This window comes from Galendromus occidentalis, unplaced genomic scaffold, assembly GCF_000255335.2.
Source record: "Galendromus occidentalis unplaced genomic scaffold, Mocc_1.1 scf7180000076543, whole genome shotgun sequence".
Classification (NCBI taxonomy): Eukaryota; Metazoa; Arthropoda; class Arachnida; order Mesostigmata; family Phytoseiidae; genus Galendromus; species Galendromus occidentalis.
In genome coordinates this window covers 962,901-983,555 of record NW_003804532.1, presented here as the reverse complement: position 1 = coordinate 983,555, position 20,655 = coordinate 962,901, and the positions used below count along the sequence as shown (strand labels likewise).

Below are 20,655 nucleotides of genomic sequence, written 5' to 3'. Positions count from 1 at the left end.
TGAGGTGAGATCTCTGAGACCGGATCATATCAGTCGACGGCATTGCTCGCAGAAACGTACAATTTATTCCTGGCAGGAGGAGCCTAACATGGAATATGCCTCAGTCAGAAGAAGTCATTTTAATTATCGAAAATAGGGATACCTCGGAACCCCTCTGGGGCTGGTCCGCAACTGCCCAGCATTGGCTTTCGGGTATTCCTGCCTCGTTGTCGTATCTAGTTCACTGAAACTTTCGCACCAGGTACAGCGGGTCTGGGAACTTTGAAGTACATTTCGAGTAAATGGCCATCGAAGTATTAAACACGTTTCCGACGAACATGACACCGAAGAATACAGCAGCCGTGCCAGCGTGCCACGTTACAGCATCCGGATCGCTTGTGATTTGTTCCACGATGAGATAAACCATCAACAATTGTATCAACTGTCGAAGCAGAAAAATCTGTGATCAGGAACTTCGTCATGTTTTGGTACGATCGACAGAGTGTCTCGCTGTCGCACCGAGCGCCTCCGGCAGTGATTCGAATGAAGACCAAGGAATTTGGAATGATTGAAGTCTGGCGCATAAGCTCCACGGAACGATAAGGGAGAATGACCGAGTTATTTCGGAACTGAGTTTGAGAAATCAGTCATTCTGGGCTATTTTGGGTCACACCACGAGCTCAGCCGCAGGGTCATAAAATATTCTGAGATGGGAGGAGAAAAAGGCGCCACCCAGGAGGTAGTTGCCTATACGCCGAGTTTCCGGTATACATAGAAGTCCCTAGGGAGCTACACGGACATGCGGAGTTAGTCAGAAGTCAGATGAATCGAATTCTATGAAGTCTTCTCTACTCACATAAACCGCATAGAGAAACGGCATCAGGATGAAAAAGTCACGGAGCATCGGTTGAGCGACGCTCGATCGAACCCCCTCGACGCTAATCTCCATCGGACTGCCTCCTTCATTCGCAGTGTTCCCGAGAGCCTGGAGTGGGAGAATTTCTTCTAAGGTATTCCGAATCCGAAGGGCATCTGGGACGAATTCTCGGCGTTCTCCGATGCGCGCAACGCGGGGAGCATTGGGTCCATTGATCTTGCGCTCAGAAGTCTAATTACGTACCTGAAGTCTGTACAATGTTCCTGCTTGGTAGCGATATTGGACCTGATGAGCTACGAGAACGACGAATGTATATGCTAGGAAACACGTGCGGAGGTGGTTTTGGAAACCGGGTTTGTCGGCCCTGGAAACCATAGAGTGTGGATACGAATTCCCGCTCACGGATGTGGTCGCTCTCGGACCGAGATTACTCATCCCCGAGGAGCTCTCTGATCGGCTTTTTTCATGTCCTTCCTAATCCACGGAGATTTCGGGCCAACTAGCCTCCAACGCTCAATTCGGCAAACTCGCATTGCTCCACTTGCTGAGAACTCACCAAAGAACTATAACGCCCGAGAGACCAGTCGCTAGGAAGTGATAAATTCTCCACCACCCGCTTATGCTGAAAATTAGGATTTCGCCTTTGCATGTGAGATTTCCCGCCCTCGGACCGCTTCGATAATAGACCGCATCATCTTTGACCTTTGAAATATCCCTGGGAACTTCATAATCCTCAGAACTTACTTGGATCCATTTGCTTTCAGGATCGATTCTCGAATCGTTAAGGTACAATAGAACCAGACAAGACCGAACATGAGGACGGGATCCCATCGAGTGCCCGCTCCGCGGAAGAGACAGACCAAAGACAATAGAAGCAGAGCCCATGTGACGGCCAGTTTGAAGCTGAAAAATTCGAATCAAGCTTTGGAATGATATCTTGGAATGAAATCTCCCAAGGTCGGGAGGAGAGAGGAAGGAGCCTGAGCCATGCGAAATGAACGTTGATCTCATACCGGGGGGATTTTGGGTGCGCTTCCTGCGTCCCCGTCATCGGAATGTCTCCCAACCTACTTTTCGTATTCGATTTTGTATAAGAGCTTCATTTTGCTCGGCATCGAGACCCTGACCGAGCCCAGCACCAAATAGAGATATTTGCCTGCTGGGGCTGGCAGGTTACGTTTTATGAGCAGTATCGCTGTTGAAAGCTCCTCAAGACCGTTTTGAACTTCATTGATTGCCTCGGAATCCGCTCCAACGAGTTCTTTCGACTTCAGGCTACGAAGGTTAAGCAATGGTAGCTGTTATTCGATCTCGAGACGGCCGTATAGATCCACCGTTTGTGCATCCACGTCCTTCCCCGTCCACTCATCTGCTGCTGAGTGGAATATTGAACCATTCGCATGACTTCTCTGAAGATAGAACTTAGCTGCGAGCGTACCTGTTTAAGCGGGCTCGGAGCGGCTGTATGTTGTGCATGAAGTGTTTCACTTGTTTCTCGCAAAAATCTTCGCTCTTCTGAACCGCTTTCTGTTGATTGAGCGACGCGATGAATGCCGGCTGTAGGGATTACCGCTCAGGTTAGAACTCCGGAACTCCTCCCATGAGAGTTGAGCTGCAGATTCTCGTATCCACGGAATGCTCACTAGAGGTTTCTTCATTCTCTCTTCACAATCAAGCCTTGCGATGCTTCTATCCTTGCCGCAAAATTATGAGTATCACCTGAGCGCACTATCAGCGCGCTGAGCGTTTTCGACTTCGTTCTGGCGTGCTCCATCGACCATGCAAGGGTTTTCTAGGTCGAAGCGAAATTGCATCAAGAGATGCAATTCGAAAGGAGCCTGACCTAATAATGATGCTTTCCTTGTTCGTTCCCCTCATGATGATTCGATAATGTAGCGAAAACTAGTCTGCTGTAGAGGCGCGTTTGCGTAGATGGCCTTCGCGATAATTGGCAATCCGATTCAGGTTATCGCTGACCCGCTCACCTGTAGCTTGGCCTCATATTCATTATGCAGAGTCAGGAGATCGGCTGCGATCTTCTTCAGCTTACTGGCGTCCGTTGTCATTTCCCTCGTCCAGTGCCGTGTTTCGCACAGACAAGTCAATTAGTCGGTCGAGCGGTTCACGACGATTGTATCACCCTCCTGACACTATGGGCGCTCACCAGATCTATCGATCTCAGAAAACTCGGAGCAGGGGAGACAGCGGAAGCTTAATGAAAGCAACGTCGGAGGCCGCAATGTCGAAGCACGATTCGAAACACAAGTGTTCTCCGGCCGGTACGGACGACGTGTTCAAGGGCGGGCGCGCAGGCGAGCAAGCCGGCGTCAACGTGTTCCCAGTAAGGAAACAAGCACATCTTTCTTTGACGCTCTCGATCTCGCTCTCGATGCGAGAGATAAACACGAACTTTGGAATCTACAGGAGCGGTACTCTTTCAGTCCCAGCGCAGCCGGTGACAATCAGGTCCATGAGAGCAATTTTTGTTCCGTGCTATGAGGAGCTTCCCCGTCTCTCCGGGAGTCCCTCCGATGCGGAGCTCCCTGAGCTGTCCCTGGCCGTGAGTCCCATCCCGATCCTGGGATTGTCGTGAATCCCTCGCCGATGAACGGGAATAGAATGATTCTCTCTCAATCATTGGAAGACAGACATCATTATCTTGAGAAGACCATATCCCAGTGGAAGCCTCATGTCTACTATGCATACTCGCATTGGGTCCAAGTGAAAAATTCATCCGTCTCCATCATTTAAACGAATGAATGGATAGAACTTTGTGATGCGAGCTGCATCCTGTCCCGGTCCAGCCCCGCGAAGTTCCTCCTTGCAAACATATCATATTTCCAGTCTGAATTCCCTCTCGGTGTTCAAGTGCGTTTTTGCGCTGAAAGCCTCTCAATCGGGATAGGCTGGCCGTGAAGAGAAAACCTCCAGATATTCCTCGTGATCTCTCTTGTAGAACCTCTCCGGAAGCAAACTAGTTGTCCGTCAGGTCTATTGAGTTCTTCAGGCTTGTTCTGGAGTTCTCTCTCCTCCGCCTTCTTCCGAGCAGTCATATGGCCCAGCAGAGTCAGATTAAGATCCATGTTATCCCTCGTGTGCTGCAGGAAGAACAGAGAGCCTTAGCGGGCCACCCTATGAATCGATTCTGGTTATAGCCGGTCAAGTAAGCTGCTGTAAACACACTGATTCGCTTGTGATGAGTCCACATGAGGTTTTCCCGCTTGTTCGGCGCAAGGAGTCAATGGAAGAGCCGACTCGATGACACTTGACAAATGCGCGGATCGACCGGGATTCGGAATCCGGTGGAATTCCTCCATGAATAGTCGAAGGCCTCTAAGTTATTCATGTGTTCACATGTTTATTTACAGAGACTCGGGAAACATCACGCTTCTTCGGAATAAGCTGCCTAGAGAAGCAATAGCGTCTCATATCGCAACAGCAAGGTGGAATCGTCGTCATTGAAGTATCCGGTATAAATAAAGTCATTAGATATACATACAGTCTACAGTCGGACCACCCTGCAGTTGGGGATGCAAGCATGAGCAAAGTTCTCTCGCGCGATAATCAACCACGAACGATCACAAGCCCGATCTTATCTCAGCATCTGGGGATTGCCGAAGCTGAAGCTGAATGACGGAGCCGAGGTTTTGGAGAAAGGAGCAATATCCTCGGGCCGGTGAGCTTCTCTATAAAACTGAGGAGGCTCTGGATGGGGTTCCCGGCGTCAAGGTTTCAGCATGACCTCCGAAGAATCGGTCTGTTCGAGAGCTCCACAGGTAGGTCGTGGCGGGACGACCCCGGTAGCAGTGTAAGAAAACTCTTCTGGGAGATGAGTAACTGAATATGACTCATCACACGGGTCGGTCCTGCAAAAAGGCGGGCATTTGTCATTCTATGATGGGAATTCACCGCGAGAACTCTCTGTCTTTCTATTTTCCGCGCCGGATCATATGACTCATCACCAAGCAATTCGGAATTCCGCGAAAAGGGAGTCCCCCGCCGATAATTAGATCCCGCGGCAAAATACAGCGCTGTCTAAGCGAAGATATTCGCTCGGTTCTTTCTGTCGGCAGAAGAGGCCGCGCCGTCTCGCTAGTCTTGATTCCAGCTACATTAAATATAGATGTGTATCCAGGATGAGGAAAATGTATTTCCTGTTTCAATTCATTTCCGGTTCGATCCATGACTTTCCTCATGGTCGCCGGCGGGGAATTTGGAAGTAGTTCCGACCAGTTCGGTGAATACCACATCGGAAAGAACGCGAGACATCAATGGTCGAAGATCTAAGAAACATTAGGCTCGCTCACCGTTTCTCAGCAATTGCAAAGGCTTGAAGTCGGTTTGTCTTCGAGATTGACTCCATCATCGGGTGCGTTGTGGCTCTGAACGGAGTCTCCTTCGAGAATTCGCTCGACGAGGAAGTTGATCGCCTCGTCAACGTTCACGTTTTCCTTCGCTGACGTGGGGAACCACGCATCGATACCGTGCTGTTTGCAGAATTTATCGAGATCGGGCCAATCCTGAGAGATGTCGCATTTATTCGCCAGGAGCAAAGTTGGCAATCTCGCATCGTCTGTTTTCTCACGGAGATCCTCGCGCCACTTGATGATCGACTCCAGAGTTGTGGGTCTGCTGAGATCGTAGACCAAAACTGCAGCGGTCGCGTACTTGTAGTAGACCCGGGTCAGAGATCCGAATCTCTCGTGACCGGCGATATCCCACATTTGGAGCGTTATCTGTTTGTTGGGATGCCATCGAAGTCGCTTGATGAGAAAATCCACTCCGATGGTGATCTTGTAGTTCTGGGAAAATTCTCCCTCGGTGTACCGGCGGACGATCGCTGTCTTGCCAACTCCGAAGTCACCCACAACGAGGACCTAGAAAGATCCGGCGGAAGAAAAGTCAGAAATCGTTCGTGCTCGAACCCCCGTCGTCGTTGTTGTCGCTGCTGGTCCCGCTGTAGTCCCGTCTCAGTTCCGTTGTAATTTCGCATACGTAACTATGGGACATATGTTTTCCGTTGAGCTCACCTTGAATAGAAAGTCTTGGTTGTAGTTGGCCGACTGCTCCATGACTGATCGGCAGCGATGTTCTTCATTACTGAACTCCACGATCACTTGTGTGCAGTGCGGACATCCTGAATCCTCTGTTGTGGTATCGTGACGTCAGACAGAACTACAACAGCAGCTTGTAGACCAGCAGACGCTCACCGTGGCCGCCGTGGAGGGGGAGAGACTCCGACCGAGGGAGCAGCGGCAGTCGCAGGTAAGGGTTTCTGTGACCAGCGACGCTTTCGAAGATGCTGTCCCACGGCGCCACTCGCTTCGTCAATCTATACAGTCCTCGTTTATGGGAAACTCGTCGTTGTGCATTGCACATTTGGCTTCCCCTTCAGATTCTACCGGCCATTGCTCCTTCCATCTTCTGCGATGCGTCTCATGATCTTCGGCAACCCAACCTCGGTTCGGCCCTAGCAAGAGAAATCTCAAGAGGCGATCGCAGTCGTCTTCCGCACGTTAGAGACATTTTCGCGGATCTGGGACCCGCTCCAAGCGCAGTTTCTGGAAGTGAACAGTCGACGTCTATGAGCGGTCAGCGGTCAGACCCCCAGACGTACCTGAGTCGGAGTGTTGAATGCTTCGCGAAACGGCCGCAGAGGGCAAAGCTAGTGGTGAATGATGACTTCCGCTCCGAAACTCATTTTTTATTCTGAGTGAGTCTACACGGAATAATTCAAACCGAGAGAAGTCATGCCCAATCGACTAGGCACCTACCGTGCCCTTCCGAGGCGAGTATTGAGTTCCTCTTCCGGCCGCAAAGGTCGTAGCTGAACGCCGCTGGTCGAGTGATGCAGCGAACAGGTACCGGAGCGACGGACCCCCCCCCCACGAAGACTCCGATAGGATCTTTCGGAATCCGAGTACCTCTTACCTCGACCGGTTTAACATGAGAAAGAGCGAGGATGTAGGCATGGATGGGTTCATCGGAGACGAAAATCGCGCTTGTAGTAGTCCCCATGCAGACAATGATCGCACGTCGCAATAATTTTCGATCAGTCAAGGGCTTTCCTCGTATCACACACATTACACAAATAGCTAGGTCGTTCGAAATGTTGATTGGAAAGGAAACGATTGTAATCGTCAAGCGTGGGGCGAGGGCCAAAATCATTGAATCTCATAAAAGAGCTCTCGAATCGGCAAAAGCGGCTTTCACAGATCGATACTCGAAGAATGAGTGCGGGAAGGAGGACATCAAGAAGATCACAGTCTCGAAAGTGGTCGCGAGCGGTCATTTCGGTTGTGGTGTTCAAAGGCAGTATGAATGGCGAGGAAGTATATGGCAGGAGAAAAGAGAAGATCACGTAGAGATCATCCAGGAGAAAAAATCCTCTTCGCGCTCAGCAAAAGTATTTTCGTCGTGGAGCTTCTCTGGACTTGGGAGACCCGCGATTTTTTTCGCCTCATCATGGATTATGCGCCATACGGTGATCTCTACCGGATCGAGGAGATTCCTCACCCGGGGGAGAAAGTCAAACTACTACTCTGCCGAATTGTGATGGGCCGTTGTGGTCGTTCGGAATAACGTTGTTTGAATTAATGACAGCCAGGGGTTTGGTTCCTCTCACCCCATCGGCACAAAAGAAGACGATTTCATGAAAATGACCATTGGAAACCAGCCCGAGGTCTTGGATGACTCCAGTGACGCAGCGAAAGATATGCTGACTAAACTACTCAATAAAGATCCCGAACAGAGACTAGGTCACGGCCTGGGGGGCTTCGAAGGGGTGAGAAAACATGAATGGTTTTCAGCCATCAATGTCGAGAGTTTGCTGATCGAAGACGAGTCCCCCGGAATCCAACTCCCGGCTCTGAGAGAAGAAACTCCTGTCCCTTACGTGATCGACTTTGCTGAGGAGCCTCCGAATGACTCGGACCCAAAAGAGCGGATTTCTATCTTGAGCTCTATCGTAGTTTTGTTGTCTCAAAGATGTTGTACTGCTCACAGATCTGGTCTCCACACCTCGTTTGCGAGAAAAACTTACTGGAACGAGTCCAGAAACGGTTTCTCAAACGATTGTCCTACAGATGTAACCTCGAGCTCGGCCCAGACCGCGTTCCGACTATAGAATCTCTCCACCGTCTCATTTATATCCGTACCCTCCGCAGATTGGAGAGTATGGGCAAATCGGATGACTTTTTCTCCATTTCCGAAAATCACCGGCGTTTCAAGCGCACATTGTATCCCAAAGTACGAGCCCGTACGGATATTGTGAATAACTTTTATGCCTGGAGGTTGTCTAGACACCTGGGCTATCACTACCCTCGAAATAAAGGAGTTTTCATTCATTCATTCACCCACATAAAGAACGCTGGGAGGATTCCTGAGTAGGGATAAGTTCACATGCATACTTGACTCGGCTGATAAAACTAATAGAAATCGACAGAAACAATAAGTGTTTACTCGCGACGATGTCCGTCGGTCCTTCACCCCTTCTTCAGTCTACGAGCAGCAATCGAGAGTCTCTCCTAGCCCAGACTCGATCGAAGGGAGATGGATATTCTCAGACGTTCCCATATTAGTTACCTTCCCTAGGACAAGATTGTAATCGAATGCAGTCGCTCTGCATAGAGCTGTGACGGGATCGGTGACTTTTCTCTGGTGAGTTCGAGGCGTGACGGATCCCAGTGGCCAGACTTCGTTGAATTACTCATCCTTCGAGGAGATCAGGTCGTTGGAGATTCAACCGTACTGAGTTTCCACGAAGACGGAGCGATCATGAGAGCTCTGTCACCAGCAAGTCGCTCGAAAGCGTGAGGACGCACCGATTCCCCTGACTCTGGAAAGAATGTGCGCCGGAGGTAGCCAAGAAAATGAGCTCCCTTGAGCCTTTCCGAGCTTAGTTCCCGAATCGCACTTAGGTATTCCTCTCCGATCATAACCTCATCATGAGAGAAACCACGATATTGAGCTCTAAATGGATCTTACCGCGCACCCACGGGACCTGCAAAGTTTATGAAGCGTCCTCAATAATTAAAAATCACATAATGCTGGTGTACCAGGTCTGGATCTTTCCGCGAATCTCCCCGATCGCCTTCAAGCCGGACTGTTGCGTGATATCTGAACTTGATTGCCTATAGAGAAAGAAAGTGGAGAAGAGGCGCCGGAGTTGCGGTGCAGGTCGTCCGAGAATCGACAGAGGTGATTGTGAATGCTGCTACGATTCAGCTCGAGGGTATAGGCCGATCCGGGAACACTAGTTCATTGAATATGCCATTTATAGAAAATGATCCCAAATGGAGACATTTCGAAGCAACAGCGGATCGCTACGTGCAAACAGGCAAGCTCTGCTCGAAAGACATCCGCACAACGGGCGGTACTCGGGCCGGTTCAATCAAACTCTTGGCCCGGCATAACAGGGAAAACTCGATCATCGACCGCGGTGCGCTCAGATCCGTGATCGCGCCATCAATTCGTCCCCGATGAGCGTTCTATTCTCGAAAGCAGGCCTCGGTCCCATCAACGACAAGATCGCCAGACTCTGCGCGGACACTGAAACCGCCAATTGGCTCTAGATGCGGAAATGCTCGATATTGGCTCGATCCTCACGGGAAGAGGTGCTCCTCAGAACGAGCTTGCATTGCGAGCTCCTCTCTCGGAGTTGATCCTGATTCAGCTGTATTCTAAACTCGGAGCCAAACTCGAGCACTAGCCGAGAACTCTGCGGGCCCCGTAGAGTTGCAGAGCGATGCACGGCACAATGGATCGTTCTGATTGGGGGAAATAATTCTGCAGGCTCGCGTCAGAATTGCGACGAAACAGGAGCGACGGCAGGAAGGGGACACTGGAGGGTGGGGAGACGGATGAACGCAGCGCGAATGGGGCAGACGGGAGAGACTAAGCAGATTTGGGCGAATCGGAATGTGAATCAGCATAGGAACGAGCAAAGGAATATGTAGTGGCAGACCAAATGGTAATCAGTTGCATGAGCGGAATCGGTGCTACATTCAAGGGCCTGCGTGGCGATTTATTGTCTCCCGAATATTGGACTGAGATATTCGGGTTGAGTTGGGTTCTGGCTACTCTGGCTATGAATATTTCGCGATTTGAAAGGACGGATTGTCGCCGTAGCCCGTGGACTATGCAAGCGGAGGACCGAGATGAGTGTCTGAGCTTCTGGGGAGGGGTCGTGGGAGATCAGTGACGTAATCTCGCAGCACCCTAGAATGACGATGCCAGCGTGCTCTAAGGTGAGAGTTGAATGAGCGTGTCGCGGGCCGCGAACGGCACTCGAATCCACTATTCATCAGATAACTTATTCCCCAATCTGGATTCCGTGGAGCCCTTGGGTTCCGAGAGCCTTCTATCGGTCTGCCTGAAATTTAGGATTCTTCCCGGACTGAACTCTATCCTTGAGTTCCAATGCATCCTTCGAACCCGATCGGGTGGAAATCGATGGTTTTACTGCGTTGGAAGATTACGCATCGGTGAATAGCTCAGCGGATGATGCCGTGGGGCTCAACGTAACCCCTGCGGACCCCCGAGGATTCGGGATCCGCTAATCCCTACCAGATACGTCTCGAAAACCTTAACGTGAAGCGATGAAAACCCTTCGAATGCGCTCAAAGTTTACCCATGGCTCTGGCGCAGGCCTCCCGCCCGGGAATCGCGATTTCCGTGGATTCCGCGATCCTTGGGTTTCTGTAGCAGCTCTAGTCCATCCCTTGGAGCGTCTTGGACCGCGCGGGAGGTTCTAGGATCCGTCTCGCGAGATCTCTCAGGTGCAATCGCAGTCGTCTTCCACACACGGATGTGACATCTCAGCGGATCTGGGACTCGCTTTAGGCACGATTGCGAGTGGTGAAAATCCGCCACCCACGAGTTGCGAACAGTCGGACTCGCTCGGATCTACCCGGGTCTGGCGATAGAAAACAGTGAGTGCCTCGAGAAGCGGCCAGCGAGGGTGAAGCTGATGTTATCAACTTCGGCTCTCAAAATCGTTTTTTTTTCACAGGGAGGGGAGAAGTGACACTCACGCTCGAGCGTCGGGGAACGAATCGTGTTTGTCAGGCCGAGATATTCTGGATCCCTTTCCAAATATGAGACGAGAGTCTAGTCAGATCGAGTGATCGGGTGGGAGGCAGCCCCCGACGGGGATCAGTGATAGCTTTTGGGTAGTCTTCGGATGGGAAGTTCGGTCGCACCGAGTCGGAGATTGTTCCTCATCGACGTGAAACTTCAAATGGCATGGCGTACGTTCGGAGTCGGATTCGAGTTCTCGAAGGTGGTCTCAAGCCAGTAGCCGTCCCCCACCTCGATCGATCGAGGACCGACGACGCCCACCGCGACTCCGCGAGAATGAAGTCCTGGAGATCAGGGGTGAAATCAGCGGAAATCGGCTCTCCAGCGAGACTCAAAGATTTGATCTCTCGACTTCGATTGCGATCTTGAGGGGAAAGCCACCCGGAGACCTTACAGCTGACGGAGAGCACGGCTTGGAGCCCATCAAATTGAGATCAATGAGCCCGCCGACAAGCCGGATCGGGTGAAGCAAAGTGAAAAGATATTTTTAATCGTCGGCTTCGTGTCCATCGAAGATCACACACATAGGAATAATAATGAGGATCGGGTACTCCTCGCATCTGATGAGCTATCGGCGACGGCAGGGACTCTTCAGGTGATCCCCTCAGTCAGACCGGGGATCAGGATTTCCTCTAGAAATCACTCGAACATTAGGTGCACCCTCGGTCGGCGTCGCGCACGTTACTGCCCTCTAAAATTCACGCTCCGCAAATGATTGACGCGGATCCGAGAACAGTGCTCCCGATGTCGCGACGCTATAAAACAGGGACGCGGAACTGAATCGCCATAAATCCCGCTCTTCGTGACATCGTCTTCTCATCCTGTTGCAAGAGTCTCCCTGGACGGAAATGTGAGTATCTCCTTGACATTCAAGAACCTGTCCAAAGGATCTTGCTTATATTCGATCTGCATATCCTCCGTCGTCCAATGCAATACGGCGATTTCATTCCACGTTTTACTTTTAGATGCGTGTTATTCATCTGTTCCCGTTGGTGCTTTTGGGCTGGAGTCTGTGCGCGGATGCCGTAATGATACCACCATTGCTCGGCGGGAGTGCTGCGGTAGGTGCCGGCCTGGCAAGCGTAGCCGCAACCGCTGCATCCGCGAAGGTTCTCGGAATGCCTGTTGCTCTGCCCGCGATTGCGATCCTCAAACTGGCAAAGCTTGGTATCATCAAGAAAAAGCCTGTCATCGCGGGATTCGGTGCCGCCAAGTACGCTCTGGTCCGAGCGAAAATCGATTTAACGAAGAGCCTCCTCAAGAGTGTTGGAGAAGCAAAACTAGCCCTTGTGGAGTTCCCGTTCAAACTCGCTGCGATGAAGATGGGCGCTGTCTCCGGTGCCATAGCGGGAGCGAAGGTCGGCCGAGCGCGATACAATGATTTCCCCAAAGCTCCATTTGCGCTCCCATCAGTCGTTCAAGCAACGGATCTGATCAGCCAAACTCAAGCCATGATGCCCCAGCCGGCCGAAGCTCCCCGGGAATCATAAGCAGCGTCCGGAAAGGAAGAAGGTTCCGTCTTCGGCAGAAGACCAACGACCACGTCCACTAGGACGACGACGACACCTTCAAAGAGGCGGCCCCCTCCAGCTCACCTCCCCGCGCGTTGCTCCCGCACCTTCCCGAGCAGCCGACTCCCGAGGCTCTGCCCGCCTCTCGATCCCCGTGGTACGAGAGATCAAGATTGTAATCTAATAATTAATATAATCATAATCAATAAATTATAAGCACGAGACTTTTCATGAGATGCCCATCAATGGTCGGACCGTGTATCCGTAGGCATCAGTACTATCGAATCAGAAAGCCGTGTTGACTGCCAGGCCGTAGATAATCGAATCGCGGTCTGAGCGCTGCATCGTTTCTTACTTAGAGACCGCGGAAGTATGGACCACACCCTCGCCGAGAATTCGGAGTTCAGGCTCGGCGGCTGTTCTCTGCGCTCCGAGCGGACCCCGCGGCGCTACGCTGGACGTCGTCGGAGTGATGCGATTCGAGGGAGTGGTCGGATTCGAGAATAAGAGAATATAGCTCATCCTTCAAGACGGTGTCGCGAGCAGTCGATGAGCACAACCTCGAGCTGCTTCGCGAGAGATCGGAAGACACCGTGTGCGGAAAAAGGTAATTCTCACTCTGATGATAGGATGATACTGCCCAAAACTCAAGAATTCATTCTCCGAAAGCTCTGCGTCCGATAGGGCTCGACCGCTCGCGATGATGCAGCACTGGGTAGCGGAAAAAACGATCGATCATAATTCTAGGCGAGACTCCAAAATCGACACTTCTCGTGAGCTGCAACAGCATGCGAAGCTCAACATCATCAGAGGAGTACGTGCATGCATAGTGCGAGTCTCGTCGAAGAGCAGTACAGTTCCGACCGCGTACAGAATTTATTCTTCCTCTTCTCCAAAATCGATATTGAATGTGATGCCTGTGTGAGCCAAGTTCCGGCTATGCGGTTGGGTGAAGACTCGACACCAGCTCACAGATCGTACTGAACTTCAACTCCTCTCTGACCTGGAGCGGTTTTCATGTAGAGAACCAGGGGACCGAAGACCTTATCTGCAGAGGGAGAATCTCTGATCGAGCGGTCCCGAAGCTGCATAGTCGCGCTGGGACGACTGTCTCGGCCGACGAAAAAAAACTGAGTCTGCGTCGACACAAATCAGGTACTTACAAGTTAATTTTATGTCATCTTTGGGACAAATCATCGCCGGCAACTCCCGACCATCCAAGGAAATTCCCGCAGGAACGACCATGGAACTGCCGCAGGCGGCGCCAGATGCGAAGGATCTCAGAGATAGAAGATTGCGTTCCAGGTTCCTCGGCCGGAGGCAAATCGCGTACGATGTGATTCCGACCGACTGCACACTGAGAGACCGAAGCCGGCCGCTCGGAGCTAGAAAATATTGCGCGCAGCCGACTGGGGCTAGGCAAGGGAGAACAATATCGAATCACGGAAAGTGCTCCGAGCCAATCGACGGAGGAATTGAGTCGTCATATCACTACTTCATTACCCACCTGTCGTTGATGAATGACATGGGACATTCGTGATGTGTATGTTCCACGTTTTGAGACCCATTGGGCCGGAAACGCCCAGTGAGACCCATGCCCCTTGTGAGGACCCATCGCCGACATTTATCATGACTGGAACGCATTCCGAAAACTCACAACCAGCGTGGGGCGAATAAATCCAATCAATCACAACTTGGTTAGGGGTGGTCAGTATTCTTATCTGAGCTCCTCACGGTGCTGCCCGGTGTTGTTTCCAGAAAGAATGGGCGGCACAAGATCGCCATTCACAATGGTCCTGAAGACGGTGCGCTCAGGCAAGTCGAGACTTTCAAAGTCGAGTCGAATCTGACAAACATCGCGTTCGATATGGATCCGCACCGAAGATTCGGCCTCCAGCGTTGGCAACGGGAAATCCGCATTCGAATAGAACGAACCCCATTCGTTCACTGTCGGTCGAGTTTCTTTCCGAAGATCGGTCCCCACTAAGTCTGCAAAGAGAGGAGCTCCGACGCATGTATTCCCTCCTCTCCCGCATCATGCTTCTCTGCATCCTTAGCACAGGGGCATGACAGGGGACTCCGATTGAGAAAATCTGTTCCTTACAGACGCAACAAGTCCCGAATCCGTCGGAGCAGACCCCTTCTCTGACAGCGTTATCGCCCTCACAGTCGGGATAGCCGATGCAGGTCCCTTTACGCCCTTTCGTCGAATTGCACTCGGAGTCCGCGAATTTCAATTTGGGAAAATCCAGCGATACACTCTGGAAGAATATTTCCGGGCTCAACCCTGGAGGAGTTAATCATCAATTAGTTCCGGGAGAGTCTAGCGAGGATGTGAGAACGGAGCTGCCAAACCCTCCTCAATACGCCTAGTCCATTGTACGAGGTCTCTGAATCCTCCGGGATCCTCTGTCCATCGGACTCGGAGAGGGTCGGGGACGTCAGAAGCTCCCGACGGGCTACATGAATCGCCTTGAGACGCAGTACTACAGGAATCGTCGAATTTTGGTAAGAAATTTGGGTAGACGTAATTTAAACGGAGATTAGCTCGACTCATAAGCCAGGCTCCGGCTCCCCTCGGCTCACAGAGCGAGAAGGCTTCGAACGCACAAGATTTTATCTGGACTGCACCGAACGCAAGAATTACCTTCTCTGCGGCGATTCGCTGCAGCAGTCGACGATCCCATGAGACACAGCGTCACAATCAAATGAGGAAGCATCCCCGTCTGAGATGAGACAATGCTCGGCGAACACTTCAAAGAAATGAGCTACGCTCAACTGACTCGGACGTGACATCTCGGGGCAAGAAACCGAGGGGAGCCTCTCTCCTTGCAGGTAAGTACAGAGCGTACAAAGTCGTCCGCGTGAGCCGGAGGCGACATGGCAGCGGCGAAGAGCTTCGATCGTTACAGTGGCGAGACAACGCCGTCCGCGCGAGAAGAATTCGGCCCTCGGAAACCGAATTCCCCCTGCCGTTTTCTCCATGTCAAGAAAGGTCGATCATACCAGCCAGAAGGGGAACTAGCTTCCCTGACAGATAAATGGTCCTTGTGCATTATTATCCCGCAGGAACATTCGCCAGTCGCATTTGGGAAAGACCTTCATCGATCTGATCTGTCCTGCGAGAGGAGATATCTCGTTCAGGTTTCGCCTGTTCTTCTGAGAAGCTTATTGTCGCAATCAGATCCGCAATTGGAGCCCCCGCTCGACAAGCTCATGTCTACGAGTCTATCCGGCACGCGACAGTGGTCATCACACGCAACGCAGTCGGATTTCGAATTACGAAAGTCTCGACAACCGCGGCATACGACTCAACAAGACTCTAGCTCAGATTGACCTCTGTCTTAAGAACATGGATTCCGTGAACCTAGCTTAACTAAGGCAGCTTCCGTCTTGATCTCATATGGCAGATTTTCGGTCAGTCGCGGAGGATTGGAATGGAGGTGGACTCGTGATGATCGGGGAGCCGAATTCAATCAAGAGAAACCTAGAGACCTCCAGGCCAACCACCGCCTGCCCAGTGTTATACCGCATTTCCATGAAGATGCTAGGGACTGAGATATGAGCGTGGATGAAGAAAATCGAGACACGGGAACTTATGCGGGCCGGGCCTTGGTGAACATGACGGATCGATCCTGAAACATGGGCATATCGGAGAATGCAGGGGCTGCAAGGGGGATCCGAATGTCAAGGCATCACATTGACCTCTATAGAAGGAGGGGCACCGCTCCCAGGGGTCACGCTCTTTGAGCGGACCATCAATATTTCACGAAACCTGAGGAGACCTCATCTCCGCTTCTCCGCTGCTTAGCGCTTACGCTTGTGGCACCTCACCCCCACTTCTCCAGCCTCGTGTCCTTCGTTCTTCTTCGATTCTCCATAGCCTTCTAGTTGACGGAGGCCTCGAAGTGATAAGTACTGCGCGCTAGCTCTGCCCAAGTGGAGGAATATGTCGAGCGCTTCCGCTTGGACGATGGGGACGCAGACAGAAGCGGTCCGACATCACGACGGGGGGCTTAGTTCCTCTGTCCAGCCAGCGATTGGAGACTTAGCTAATTGTTCGCGATCGGAATGATGACAAGCTCCAACGTCACAGCATGGAGTATGAAGCAGCTCGAGGACTCACAATTTCTCCATCGAGGCCGCTCGACTTGGCTCGACTCCGCGGTCCAATGCGTTCTTCAACATCTCGACGTTGGATCGCGGTCTAGGTCATTATCGAATGGAGGACCTGGTTCCAAGTCAAATGCGACGGGTATCGTAGTCGTGAAACATATCCTTGGTAAGCAAAAAATTAGAGGGAAGGCTGCAAGCTACCTGTGACCTCACAGCTCATTAAGGATTCTCAGCCTAATAGAACCGGTAGGACCGACCGATAGAGAGACTCGGTACTATAGCTTATTCGAAGTCCCTGAAATCGTCTGCTAGTCTCTGGGGTATTATCGGCTTAACGAAGATCCAGGGGATCGATGAAAATTTACGGCGACCGAAGAACGAAGTTTTCAGCCAGGGCGGCCGTAGCAACCGCGAGACTACGGACTAGAGAAGGTGAGGTATCCATGGTATTCCTCTGAAGCCTCAAACATGTTTTCGAGAGACGGAACACCGTGGTCACAGAAGCATGCAGTATCACAGATAGAAATTAGGCGCGTTGTGGGAAAATCTATCGCATGGGTGCCTGGCGTGGATGAATAATGCGTCGTTCACTCAATACAGAAGCCAGAGGCGTACGCGGAGGAGGAGGGCCTGAAGGGGCTACAGCCCCCTACCAGAAAGTCCCTTCGTTATGCTGCGTATAGGAGCGAATCGCCACATTGGTTTTTAGCCCCATGCGGAGACCTGAACTAGCCCCCCCCCCCTCACCAAGGAAAATCCTGCGTACGCCGGTGACCGAAGCCACCTCGATTTAACCTCTGATGAGGAATCTAAGAGCTAAGCCTGGCTGTCTAACTCTGCAACCTCTCTCTGCTAATCTCGAATGGTCTTCCCTTCCGATTGACGAGTAAGCGATGACGCAGTATTTCACGACCCCTTCCATCATTCGGATCTAGAGCGGCGTTCGGGAATTCCTTACTAAGCTGAGCAAGCATTATCTCTTATGCGCCTGAGAAGGATCGTATTGGTCACGCGTGAGGTTCACGCAGGAAACAGCGACTCTACCCAACGTCCTCATGGTGATCGTATCGGAGACACGCTCAATTTATTCTCACACTCGTTGTGTGGAGTGACTTTCTCCGCGTGACATTCAAATGGCCCAAATTCAGCTGAACGAAAGCGTTCTTCTGCGGGAAATTCCCATTACACCTAATTCCTATCGTTGCTCGGGGCCCGTAGAGTCAGGCCACTGAGTCGATGTTCGGGACCAATAGACCCTGGGCCACGAGCTTCTCCGAGGTCACCTTGTCACTTCCTTCTCGCAATGCGGCCGTCCGGGAGAATCGGGGCGTCGGACGAGACGTCAGGAGTCGAAAACTGAAAGAAGGATCGGATCAGTATCAGAGGCGTGTCTTTTCTTGATTAGTAATTCCATCGCTTCGGTTCGGAATGAAGCGAGAGCATGGAGAGCGTACATATATCACTGAATGATCCTAATATACTCCACGTCACTTCGTATTGGGATGTAAGGGAAAAGGGAGATTTGTCCTTGTTGTGAGGCGTTGAGTTCCGCCTGCCTCGACGGAATTCGGTGTTCGGAAGAATGACGGCGCTGAGTATGAGCGGTCTTGTACATTAAAGATTCAACCCTGCAAGAAAGAAGAAGCTCTAGGTAATAGAGCGAGGGCGACCCCTTCGAGGCTGCGCTAGGACACTCTTGAACTCTGAATTGAATTGAATTGAATAGCTCCTTTATTGTAAAGGGGGAGGGTACATGCAGTATCCGAAAACAAATAGAAAATATCACAGCCCCTGGTTCCTAATGGCGTGTAATAACAAGATATTCGGGGGGCCCTGGGAATGTGCTAACTTGGATATCCTCCATGCGAAGAGGTTGTTTACACGTTCAGTTCTGGAGACGAATTTAGGCATGACAGTACAACCACTTCTACGCGTATTGAGCCTGATGTCAAAGAACAGATCCAGCAAATCGGCTACATAGAGCTGTCGGAGGACGCGGAGATCATACTTATCGAGAACCTCAGACATGGGGGGGGGTTCCAGTCGTGATACGAGCAGCGAAGAGATAACCGCCTTCGGAAATAGTTCTGGACCCCATCGATTAATTTACGAAGATGAACGAGGGAGGGCTTCCATACCGGGGCACAATACAGGAACCGCGAAAGTACCAGCGAATTGAATAGGCGAACATATAAATCTGGTTGTCTGACGACAAGGCAGCGAAAGATCGAGTTGACAAGCGCTTGAGAGGAGCGTACCAACTGACATACATGTTCGCCGAAATCAAGATCCGGGCGAATCCAAACCCCAAGATCTCTCGTGGAGGGGGAGCAGGAGAGAACAGCACCGTCAAGCGAGTAATCCCAGTCGAAGCCGGATCTGAGAACCACTGTCTTCTCATGGGACAGCGACATACAATTATCGGAGCACCAGCGTAAGACGCCGTGGATGGCTTCCTGGAGACGAACGCAATCGTCAGCCCGCGAAACCGATGACCACAGCTTAAGGTCATCGGCATAGAGCAGGTAGTCGATATCCGGAGGTAGATAGTCGCCTATGTCGAGCAGGTAAATGGCGAAGAGCAACGGGGAGAGCGAGCTCCCCTGCGGGGACCCACTTGAGGCAGGGAAAGGATCACTGCGGACACCGTCCACCATTACTCGAAAAGAACGATCTCTAAGAAAGGACTCAATCCATGCGACGGTGGAGTGGTGAATGCCGATGGTACGCAACTTAACGAGGAGACGAGCATGGTCCATCCGATCAAAAGCGCTACGCTGATCAAAGTATATACAGTGCAGGTGTCGTCGCTGATTGAGGATGGAAGCCCATTTTTGAGTCATAACAAGAAGTTGTGAGCAAGTGGACCGGTTTTTGACGAAACCATACTGTTTATCGTCAAGGAGGGAATTTTTCTACAAGGAAAGAATAGAGATGTAGAGACAATGATCTTCTACAAAATCTTACATGGAACAGAGCCCTGAGCAATCGGGCGATAATTCCGAGCGTTATCCCGCCTACCCTTCTTGAAAATCGGAGTGACGACGGATTGACGAAAAAAGTCGGGAACAACCGAGTCATTATACGATCGCTCAAAAATTAGGGCGAGTGGTTCCGACCAGAAAAATGGCAAAGCGTCGCAGAAAAATCGCAGGGATGCCGTCGGGGGTGATGATAGCAGTGGGCTTCAGCTCGCAGAGGAGAGAGTAGACTTGAGACTCATCGAAGGCAAGAAACGAATCAGGGAACAAGCTTTGGCGGGCTGCCGACCTAGGAACTGGACTGGGACGTCTCCCGTGGATAAAGACGGAAGCGAAATGTTCCCCAAGGACTCGCGATTTATCACTTGGATCAGTAATCCGGAGAGAGTCGACTTTGAGTGAGGGTATGTGGCCGCGAGGACGCAAACGATTGTTGACATACTGGTAGAAAGACCGAGCGTCTCTGAAATCGAGTTTAGACTCGGTGAGGATACGGAGTCTTCTTGAGGCCTTGATCAGTCGATTGCTGAAGGATGGGTCATTGGGACCGGAGCGAGCAAGGAGGCGAGAGATAAAGGCATGAACCGAAGTCGCGTTTGAAGAGATATCAAAGGGGGGAACAAATTCGGAGATGAGGGATGAGCAAACATCGATGAATTTGATATACATCTGCTCTACGGAGAGGCAGTCAGCGAAAAATGCCTTCCAGTCAATTAGATCCAGATACCCGGCAATCGCCATCGCGTCCATGCGACGAAAATCTGGCCGTGAGGATATAGGCGGAGGAGGTGGGGAGAGGTCCAGAATGTCGAAGCGGATGGCAAGATGATCTGAGGGAATAGGCGGGGAGACAAGCGAGATGCGGTCGAGGGCATCGGGAACATTAGTAAGCAGCAGATCAAGGATGCCTCCATCTCTATGCGTCGGGTGATTGATGAGCTGCTGTAGATTGTTGTTGAAACAACAGTTAGAGAGCAGGCTCTCGGGCGAGTCCGACACGTGCAGAGGGAGCCTAGACCAATTGATTTGCGGAAGATTGAAATCCCCCAAAACAACAACAGGAGCATCGGCGGATGACAAGAGGTTGATGGCCGAGCAGGCCATGGCCACG

The 20,655-nt window shown here is 51.4% G+C and overlaps 3 protein-coding genes across 3 annotated transcripts; all 3 read right to left on the bottom strand.

The window, feature by feature from the left end:
• Nucleotides 1-46: 46 nt before the first annotated feature.
• LOC100898918 (transmembrane protein 120B) lies at nt 47-3,152 on the bottom strand. The gene is made up of 8 exons (XM_003739499.2): nt 2,842-3,152; nt 2,295-2,413; nt 1,928-2,131; nt 1,601-1,759; nt 1,413-1,478; nt 1,100-1,220; nt 836-964; nt 47-421 (listed from the first exon to the last, which is right to left on the bottom strand). The coding sequence occupies exons 1-8, from the start codon at nt 2,920-2,922 to the stop codon at nt 221-223; spliced, it is 1,080 nt and encodes a 359-aa protein (XP_003739547.1). The 5' UTR covers nt 2,923-3,152; the 3' UTR covers nt 47-220.
• Nucleotides 3,153-4,260: 1,108 nt separating this feature from the next.
• LOC100898772 (ras-related protein Rab-32B) lies at nt 4,261-6,003 on the bottom strand. Its single transcript, XM_003739498.2, has 3 exons — nt 5,887-6,003; nt 5,164-5,733; nt 4,261-4,722 (listed from the first exon to the last, which is right to left on the bottom strand). Exons 1-2 carry the CDS (start codon nt 5,926-5,928, stop codon nt 5,170-5,172), a joined length of 606 nt encoding a protein of 201 aa, XP_003739546.1. The 5' UTR covers nt 5,929-6,003; the 3' UTR covers nt 4,261-4,722; nt 5,164-5,169.
• Nucleotides 6,004-13,415: 7,412 nt separating this feature from the next.
• On the bottom strand, nt 13,416-15,167 carry LOC114828618 (uncharacterized). The gene is made up of 6 exons (XM_029113307.1): nt 15,095-15,167; nt 14,552-14,734; nt 14,182-14,436; nt 13,955-14,080; nt 13,611-13,862; nt 13,416-13,495 (listed from the first exon to the last, which is right to left on the bottom strand). Exons 1-6 carry the CDS (start codon nt 15,165-15,167, stop codon nt 13,416-13,418), a joined length of 969 nt encoding a protein of 322 aa, XP_028969140.1.
• Between the last annotated feature and the right edge of the window lie 5,488 nt (nt 15,168-20,655).